The sequence below is a fragment of the Oryzias latipes genome, chromosome 21, assembly GCF_002234675.1.
Source record: "Oryzias latipes chromosome 21, ASM223467v1".
In the NCBI taxonomy this organism is placed as follows: Eukaryota; Metazoa; Chordata; class Actinopteri; order Beloniformes; family Adrianichthyidae; genus Oryzias; species Oryzias latipes.
Window position 1 is genome coordinate 5131674 of NC_019879.2, and position 9840 is coordinate 5141513.

At 39.9% G+C, this 9840-nt stretch overlaps 1 protein-coding gene and 1 non-coding gene across 2 annotated transcripts; one reads left to right on the top strand and one right to left on the bottom strand.

The window, feature by feature from the left end:
• Window positions 1–129: 129 nt before the first annotated feature.
• On the bottom strand, window positions 130–5100 carry dhrs12 (dehydrogenase/reductase 12). The gene is made up of 10 exons (XM_004081433.4): window positions 4914–5100; window positions 4179–4312; window positions 3947–4029; window positions 3047–3139; window positions 2875–2956; window positions 2621–2682; window positions 2426–2530; window positions 2253–2343; window positions 1631–1768; window positions 130–364 (listed from the first exon to the last, which is right to left on the bottom strand). The coding sequence occupies exons 1-10, from the start codon at window positions 4967–4969 to the stop codon at window positions 252–254; spliced, it is 957 nt and encodes a 318-aa protein (XP_004081481.1). The 5' UTR covers window positions 4970–5100; the 3' UTR covers window positions 130–251.
• Window positions 5101–5313: 213 nt separating this feature from the next.
• trnal-caa lies at window positions 5314–5423 on the top strand. The gene is made up of 2 exons: window positions 5314–5351; window positions 5378–5423. It is a non-coding gene; the product is annotated as a tRNA-Leu (tRNA).
• The last annotated feature ends 4417 nt before the right edge of the window (window positions 5424–9840 follow it).

Here is a 9840-nt window from a genome sequence, read left to right on the forward strand (position 1 = left end):
TGAAAAAATACAAATAAACTGTTAGGAAATGCTGCCATTTAATTATTATTTTCATTTTACAAGAAAAAAAAATACATATACACCTTTAGTCTTTAGTGATTTGCAGAAAAAAATGGTCCAGAGTCTTGATTAGTGTTTAAATGTTTCCTTCAGGTTTCAGTCACATTATGTTGTTGAAAAAAGTCGACATTTTCAGATAATGTAAACATGTATACATCATTGAGGAGTGCTTCATTACAGGAAGAACGATTTTAAGGCTTAAACTTAAGGGCCAGTTCCTGCAGTGCTGCCAGAAGTTGGTCCTCGTCCTGTGCTGAGGGGCGGGACCAGGCGAGGGGTAGATGTGTCGGCACGGGTTTGCGGTCTGAAAGAACAAGAGGTTTTGAACAGTGAGCATCCTCCACCTTCAGAACGTTTGTCAGAAACCAAAACACATTCCTACGTAGACGTGCTGAGCTCCTGTTTGGCAGTACTAGTCAAAATCTAGGTAATATAGTTCTGCCTGATCAGTAAGGTCGGGTACTACTGCTAGATTTATGATTAGACTCCATTTTTGATTTTACTTGATTTAATCCTTTTTAATTTGGCAAATTTGAATTGTAAAATCTATTTTGCTTGTTGGTTTATATAAAACTAGAAAAACTGTTAGTCATAACAATAAAAATAATGGTTTCCTGCCCTGAGTGATGCGTTTAAAGATCCACTCTAAAGAAAATAGTGTTTTTAACATGCTCCTGTGGCATTTTTCTGATAATGGAGGACAATTATTAAGAAAATGAATGTAAAAATTGCATGCCTACGCATTTCTTTATTCAAATCCTTGTGAGTTTATAAATGCAGGAAGAAAAAAAAAGAGCAAATATGTTTAAATACACTGGGCCATAAACTCCCTGCTCCACTTCATTTTGATGCATTCATTTGCAGATAAATAGATTCGTCTGTTTTCCTCATCTGGCTCAAGACTGTCCAGCTGGATCGCTCCAATATTGCTCAGGGCTGTAAGCTAGCGGGAGGGCGTGTAAACAGATGGATGTTGGGAAATGGGGGCTTGCTTACAACGCAGCGTTAGCACCACCCACAACTCAGAGGCAAATTTCAAATGAACTACTGCCGCAGTGCAGAAGCTATGCCCAAGGGCTAAAAACAACATAATCATTATGAAAAGACCACCGGGAACACTTTTCAAATTGATCAAAAGATGATTTGGGAGCGGATCTTTAAAGCAAAAGCAATCCATAGATTTTATGAATCCATGTGGCATCTTGTAAATTAAACCCAGCTCTACTTTTGAGCTTCCCAAGCCTTCAATGACACATCATTTAAAAAACGCACCAACTTCAGAGGTGCTCAGCCTTTTCTGAAGAAGGATTCAGTTCCAGACTGCTTTTTAATCAAGCGTGGTGTTCATGTAAACCTCAACAGTGTACCAGAAGACTGTTAAACTGTAAATGAAGAGGGATGTCTTCTATAAACCCTTTCAAACTCGACTTGCTCATTTTTCTAATGCTACATCAGAGTTTATCACTGCCCTTCGGGAAACTTCATAACTACAGAGCCTATGTTTTTTTTCTTTTTAACAGTTTTAGTTCCTGATGAAATGCATTACTGGTGGCGGAAAGCAGCTTCTGACCTTGGAAGAAGAGGCCACTTGGTTGTTTGATGGCGGCAGCGGAAACGGCGAGCCACACCACCGTGTCGGCGCCCATGGCCTCCGTCCTCAGCTTTGATTGCATCTTAGCATGAAAGGAAGGCATGGAGGACTGGACCGCTACAAGGACAACAAGCTCAATTCACTGTCCAATGCAGACCTGCATAAATACTCAGTTTCTGTTTTTAGAGGCTAAAATTAAAATAATTAGTATTAATGAATTACTCCAACTCTAAATAACAATATTCCATTAAGGGTAAAAAAAAAAAAAAAAAAAAGATGAATGATGACTGGAAATAAAATCATTCAGTAATGTAAAAGATTCTCAATTTTAAATGTATAAAGTTAAGCTATAACTATAAAACAATTTTTAAAATTCTCTTATGTCTAAGAATCCTACAAACACACAAAAGGAGATATATAGATTTCAGTGTAGATTATTGCATTTTCTAATGTTTCCATCAATACTGTAGAATGCTGTAACACTCATGTTATGGGGAAAGACTTTTGGGCAACAACATAAAAATAACAACGTGCAGTACGGTGGATTACGCCACATTTGGGCAAAATAAGCCAAACGTGACGGCCATTTGTCTGGCGTTACCTGGTGTGTCAGCCCAACCGGGGTGCATGGAGGAGAAGTGGATGTCTTTGTGCTGAGCGGCCCATTTGTCCGTCAGAACCACCTGCTGCCTCTGCCACACAAACACAGGTTTCAAATACAAACTCTCAGGTGTGGAACTCTGCGCTGGGCTGCATTGTTTGAGCGTCTCGTACTTTATTCTGAGCGTAAGCCATGGTGCCGTCAAAAGCGCCCTTCTCAAACTGGAGGTCGTCCACGTTCAGCTTCTGAGTGAGCATGCCACCTGAGGACACCGTGATCTGGACAAAGGAAAGAAAAAAAAAAAACCAGCAGATTTTTGGTTTGCACATCTCACGTTTGCTACACTCTGACTTTGCAGGAACACCCACCACTCTTGGGTCTTCGACTTGCTTCAGCGAAGGAATGAGTGCAGTGGTGAGGATGTATGTGCCTAGGAGAAAAGAAAAGCAAAAGTTTCAGATCAAAACATGTCTAATTAAGATTTAAAAATTGGGTTTAAACAAGTTCTTCTGTCGATTTTCTCATTATGGAGGACAGAAATGAAGAAAATTAAGCTTAAAATGGCATTTCTGAGTATTTCTTTAAGCAAACGGCTTCTCAGACATCAGAGATTTCTTCTCACCAAGGGTGTTTGTGGCAAAGTTTTTCTCTAAACCCTCGTCCGTAAGCTCCCTCTGGTTGACCATGCATCCAGCGTTATTGATCTACAGCACACACACAGGAAGCATGGTTGAAGAGATATGCACAGCGTTTGGAAGTACCAGATATGACCAAATGGAGATTTGCACACTAACCAGCACATGGATTTTGTTGTTCTGTGAGAAGTTCTGTGCAAACTCCCACACTTGTTTGGCACTGGACATGTCAACAATGTGAACATGAACATTCTGGAAACAGAAAAATAAGATGCATTCATTTTGAATTCCAATATTTACAGATTTATACTTTGTTAAAACATCTTTTTTGCATCTAATGCTTTGACGTAACTGTTTTCTGTCTTTTTGGGGCAACAAATACTTCTATCTCCTTCAAGGAAGAGTTATTTAAGATTAATTAATCGGTGATCCAGAAAGATATGTAAAATATCATAAGAATGGTAAAGACACATTTAACAAATAATTCTTAAAACAGTTCATTTTTTAAAGGTTAAAGTTCATTGTAATCTATGGGCATTTCATAAACACCCACTCTAATGTAAATCCGGGGGTTTTAACATGTTTTTGCGGCATTTTTCTGATGATTAAAGATAATCAAGCTTGAAATTGAACTTCTGAACATTTCTCTATTCAACTTGTGGCAAATCAAGACCAGCCGAAGAAATGCGTTTGAAAAAGCGCTTATTTGTGACGTAAGCAGGCCACAAGCTCCATGCTCCAAGCTCTCAGCAATGGCGAGGGGAAGAGGTGGCGGCATTGCTTTGCGCCACCGGTCCCGCCCACAACTTTGAGGCAAATTTGGAATGGACTACTGCCACTTTGCAGAAACTATGTCCTGACCTGAGGAATCAATAATTGGCTCTCCAGGCACAAGAAAAAAAAAAAACCCAGAAGAATGACATTTATTTGATGCTAAACAAAGAAGATAAAGCTTTCATGACAATTACAGAGCTGCCTTGGATGGACGGCATCATCAGTTCCAGTTCAAATGTGCATTTATGTTTGTGAAGAGGCAGAAACGCACTAAACCCCCCTCACCTCATTTTTACTCCGCTCCACAATTTCCTCTTTGGCAGCTTCTGCTCGTCCTTTATTTCGACACACCATGTGCACAGTCCCCCCTGCACACCCAAAAACAAAAACTGCTCAGTGACGGAGTCAGCGGTAAATCTATAAACACCGGCACATGACTGCGTGGTCCAAATGTCTCCTCTGGCTAGAAGACACACCAAACAAGCACACAAAAGCTGTAGTTCTGTCCAAAACTAACCTCTGGCAGCAATTTCCTGCGCTGCAGCTTTTCCTATCCCACTGTTAGCTCCTGTGACCATGAAGGACCTCCCAGTCAGGTTAACATCCAGGTCATTTGGGACAAAATGCTTTGCTGCAGCTTCGTAGCCACTCCTGTTAGAATGACAAAGAATGCCATCATGCAGGCTTCTCATGAATGATTCACAGAGGAGGGGATCGGACACTTTCTTACTTTTCTCCAAATATGTGACTCTCACAGCACGACAGAAGGTGTTATTTAATAATAAAATGTGCTTTAGACGTAAAGACATGTGTACAAGTACACATATCATGATACCAAAGTAGTGTTTCTTAAAGTTATAAGTATATAATTTTAAGAATAATACATTTTAAAGCTGCTGTTTGTGAACTATAATTACTAAAACAATTAACTGGAGTGTGATTTTTTTTTTGGGGGGGGGGGGGGGGGGATCACCAATCACAGCTCTTCTGGATACTTTTTATTAAAATAATATTTTTATTTTCCAATTTTGCTCAAAAAGGCATAAAAGTAACACAAAAAGCGATTGTGTGAGTAACAATCATTCATTGAAAGGTTGCTTAACCACACTTATTCAATCTTGGGAGTTGTCTAAAGAAGTCTGTTAATGTTACACAAGAAAGGCTTGTTAATGTTACGCAAAAGCAGAAAACCGAGAAAAACATTTTTAAAAAGCCCACCATCATGATGATTCAAATAGTTATCTGCACTTACTTCGTATACTCCTGGAGTCCTTTCATGAACCAAACGGCGTTCCTGTAAATGGACATGTTGGGTTATTTGCTTGAAGGAAGGAAAATAATTGTGAAAATGCAACAGTGTCCAGAGGAGCGTTTAAAAGCCGTGTTTTGGTTTCATAAGAGCAACTCGGGCATGTGGGTGGAGTCACGTGGGCGCTCACCGGAAGTAGATTTCATAACAAGACTACAGCGCCCCTGGAGGACATCCTTGTTACCTGAAGTGGATAAGTATAAGTATTTTATTAGTAACGTTGTTGTTTAAATTAAAAGCTTCATAAAGGAAACCAAAATTCTACACAAAATGAAAAATCGAACTAACGACTGTAGCATGTATGTGTTTATATACAGAGTTCTCTCTTGATACATCATAAGTTGTCAGGATGGCCGAGTGGTCTAAGGCGCCAGACTCAAGGTACAACCTTCCTACCACAGTGGGACTTCTGGTCTCCGAATGGAGGCGTGGGTTCGAATCCCACTTCTGACAATAACTTTTGGAATTTCTTTTTTTTAAAAACTGCACACTACGTTTTGTAATTTCACAATTACTTTCTTTCCGTCTCTGGATGCGATAATTGATAGTATTTTACATCCTTTAACGGCCGTGGAGGTAGTCAGGGTGGCCGAGCGGTCCAAGGCGCCAGACTCAAGATGTCACTTCTTCCCATTAGTTGGGACTTCTGGTCTCCGAGTGGAGGCGTGGGTTCGAATCCCACTCCTGACACATGTTTTACGTATTGGGGAATACCTTTTGTTTCCCCCTCTCGGTTGTCCTTGTTAAAAGGATATATGTTAAAAAGTTTGCATGACACGGGCATTGTTTTCATAAGAAATCCTAACAGTGACAACAATGCGCTATTAAATTTATCCTACGAGGGGAAATTTATTTTTATGGCAAAAGAAGTATTTCAGATTAAGTCAAATTAAACACATTGATTCATAGACCCAAAACAAGGTCAACAATAATTGTCACTATTTTCCTTCACATTTTTAGATACAAAAAAAACAATAATAAACGACTAAGGTTTTAACAAAGTGAAAATACTTTATTTTCTTTTATATTTTTGTTTTTGTAAAAATGATTTCAGTTGTGGAAGACTGGAACACATCGGTTTGAGGTTGTAATTTTCTCTCCCGCCAGCAGAGGGAGTGTGAGTACTCCCATCAGTGTCTGATCGACAATGGAGTTTGAGAAAAAGTTAACAATGGTTTAAAAAACAAAGGATCAAGAGGCCAAAAGCCACTTATTTAAACTCTAAAAGGCAGCTACAGAGGTAGATAAAATAAAATGTAAACTTTAGTACTATTTAAAGACAGAAAATGTTGCAGCTTTCATTGAAAAAAGGAAAATATTCACCTTATGATACTAATTATAATCCATTTTATTTGAATTGAATAAATGCTGTACAGCAAGTTTCAAACTAAATGAACCTCAATGCAAATTTTTGTTACTAGTTATTATTACGTAGCTACTCATTTTAACTTTTATTCAGACAAAGTCCCAAATCTGTGGTTATAGGTGAGAAAAAACAACAAACAGTACTATTCTGTCAGGAGGATGTAATTCTATATCTTGAGCATCCACAAAGTGGCAGAGGAGAGGAATAACTGCAGAAAAAAAACAACACACGACATGCGTGGTGCAAACAACATGGTGTTATGCTAATTTCTTTCTTGTCTCTTGATTTTATTCCAAATTTTAACCTGGTGATAGGCTGATATGGAGGTAGCGGAGATGAAGATGTTGAGGTTCTCCTTAGGAGTGACCAGGTTAGACAGGATAAGGAACGAGTACATCAGAGGGACGGCTCATGTTGCCTGTGTTAGCGACAAAGTCAGAGAAGCCAGACTGAGATGGTTTGGACATGTTCAGAGGAGGGATAGTGGATATATTGGTAGAAGGATGTTGGAGATGGAGCTGCCTGGCAGGAGGGAAAGAGGACGGCCAAAGAGGAGATATATGGATGTCTTAACAGAGGACATGAAGTTGGCTAATGTTAGGGTAGAAGATGTTCATGATAGAGTGAGGTGGAAAAGGATGATTCGCTGTGGGAAAGCCGAAAGAGAAAGAAGAAAGAACCTGGTGATACATTTTCTTTCCAGATCTTATGTAAGAGCAAATATGGTTGAAAAAAACAAAAAAGTCCTGTTAGGCCACAAGTACGACAGATATTTAAAGATGCAACACGGATGTTTGTGTTCGGCATTGCTGTATAAACACAACTTCATCCTGTATAGGTCTTAGTTCATGGCTTCTTGTTCTAAGTCTAAAGGACCACAGAGGTTTGGTGGCAGAACTACAGAAAAATGACTATTGTTAATTAATTATGATATTGATCAATATTTTTGTGTCTTCCTGAGGGAGCATGTACAGGTCAAAGAGCAGAGGTCCAAGATACAAACCCTGAGGTATGCCACCAGGTATGGCAACTTTATAAGATTTGTGAACGCTAGGGTTACGATGTGCCTGGACTGTACCTGCTAATCCCACCCACTTAATCTGCCTGTCATGAAAGAGTTCATGGCACAGCAGATGTGTCAAACTCCAGTCCTACATGTTTTCCAACTAACCGGCCATTGTAGCTTTTCTTTAGCAAACCACACCTGATCCAGGTAATCAGCAGGGTCTCTGAAAAATTTAGCAGGATGCCGGCCCTCTAGGTTCTGAGTCTGACACCCCTGATCTACAGTATCCAAGGCTGCTCTCTGGTCAAGCAGGACTAAAACGGATGTTTTTCCTGAGTCACCGTTGACATGGATGCTGTTATAGTATTTTTCCAAGATTTGTGTCTGTCCTATGATGACTTTTCAAATTCCGACTCAGGTCCCTTTCAGTTGTGGCCTTGGATAACTATTTGACAGATTTCATTCCGTTTTTAGACCATCAGCATGACACAGATGCAACGATGCAACCATGAGAGAGTACAAGCCAGTGTTTTGTGTGCCGGTCCAAAGTCAGGGTAAATGCAGAGTGTTGGTGGTGCAACGAAAAACCAAAAGGTAAAAGAAATATGGAGAGAAGAAATCTGTGTTTGTCAAAAAGAGAAAAGGAAAGGCAGAAGTGTAGACCAGGAATTTTAAATAACCCTTTTGCTATATTGTGGGGTCCAGATGACCCCACCCTTACATTGACGTGTTATCCCTTGACAAAGGTGGATAAAGGTGGAAAGGATTTCATGTCTTGGACAGCAGTGAAGATCACAAATCATTGAAGAAAAAAGGTTCAATGCACTGTCTTGTGGGGTCCAGATGTGCCTCCAAGGCACATTAACGTTGGGAGTGGGGTCATCTGGACCCCACAAGACAGCAAAAGAGATATAGGAGCTTTGACAGAGAAAACTAGAGAGTTGTCCGACATTATGAAACGAGGAAAGATGTGCATGAAAAGAGGAATGAAGTAGGAGTGAGTCTAAAGGTGTCACGGTTTTAGGTTCTTTGCCTTTATGTTCTAGTTGTTTTATGTTCGGGCCCGTTTGAGCTACTTCCTGTTTTATTTTGTAGCATTTCCTGTTTTGTTGTTGTCTCAAGTTTTACCTTTCCCCATCAGTCCTGAGTGTTTCCACCTGTGTCTTGTTCCCTTGTATATATTTAAGTCTTGTCTTTCCCTTCCTCCTGTGCTGGTCCATATTGTGCTGTTCCCTGGTTTCGAGCGTTGTGTATTTTCAAGTTTCGAGTTTCTAGCCTGCTAAGCAGTGGATTTTGGTTTGTAGTCATTTGTTATTATTAAAGCCCCGTTCCCCTGCAACCTCCTGCCTCCTCTCCTCTCTGCGCCTGGGTACTCCCTCTTCCTCTCCCCGTAACAAAAGGAGTGACCCCAAGAGCGAGGTTCCTCAAAAACTAAAAAAGGTTCTGGAGGTAAAAGGGAGTGTCAGATGTAGGGTGGTGAGCTGGAAGTTGGTGTGATGTTGTCAGTGGTTATGCACCGGAGGAAAAGGAGAAATTCTGGAGGGAGATGGCTGAGGAGATCAAGGGTTTCTTTGGAGGGAAGAGAGTGGTAATTGGAGTGTGCAGGTTAATTGGACTTACAGTATGTGATGCGGATGAGGGAAACACAGAGGACAAGGAAGTGATGGGTAAGATTTGCATTTAGGACAGGAAGGTTGAAGGACAGGTATGCTGCAAATACAGAATCTTAAGAAAGTAAAATCATCCTTGTCCCAAGAAAAAATGTGTTAATTTCTGAAAAATAATCTCATCAAGAAAGTTTTTCAAAAGCAAAATCTCCTTGGTTTGAGAAAACATGTCTTAGTCACTAAGATATTGTCCTAAAATAATGATTCTTGATGGGCTATTTTTCTTACCCCAATGTGAAATTATTTGGGCTTATTTAAAGATGGGGTAAGAATGTATTGCTTATTTCTAAGGGGGCTGTTTTTGCAGTGTAGAAAAAGTGGATGCATCAGAATGGAAAGGAGCGGATAGCTTGTGACCTGCCAATTGTAGCTTCTACATCACAAACGTTTTTCCAACGGCATTTTTCCATCTGCTCCTGATCCACAAGCAATATGAAGAAATACTCAGAAATGCAATTTTGATCTTAACATCCTTTATACGTGTCCTCCATCCTGAGAAAAAGAACACAGAAAACAGGATTTTAAGAGTCAGTCTCTAAAAAATCAATCTGATTCCTTATGATTTCATTTACATTTTGATGTTAGAATTTCAGTTGAAAGTTCTGGTTGTGAACACCATGAAGGACTTTGGGAAGTGTTTGATCACGGACGTCTGAACCAACATGCAGTAATAAATCAAAGAGCCAAATAATTTCAAGAAATATGACGCCTGGATTCATCATTTTCTCCAAAAGTCAGAAGTGACCCTGATTCTCAGCAAAGTTCTGACCTGCAGATACTTGACCTCATCTTTCAGCGCAGCTGATATCAAGAAGAAGGATATGGACCTTA

What these genes read in the sequence shown, in the direction of transcription:
- dhrs12 (XM_004081433.4), bottom strand. Translation starts at nt 4,969, where the DNA reads ATGTCCATTTACAGGAACGCCGTTTGGTTCATGAAAGGACTCCAGGAG. An exon ending in GCAGGAAATTGCTGCCAGAG is followed by an intron (nt 4,030 to 4,178) that starts GTTAGTTTTGGA and finishes TTGGGTGTGCAG; the next exon opens with GGGGGACTGTGCACATGGTG. An exon ending in TGGCTTACGCTCAGAATAAA is followed by an intron (nt 2,344 to 2,425) that starts GTACGAGACGCT and finishes TTTGTGTGGCAG; the next exon opens with AGGCAGCAGGTGGTTCTGAC.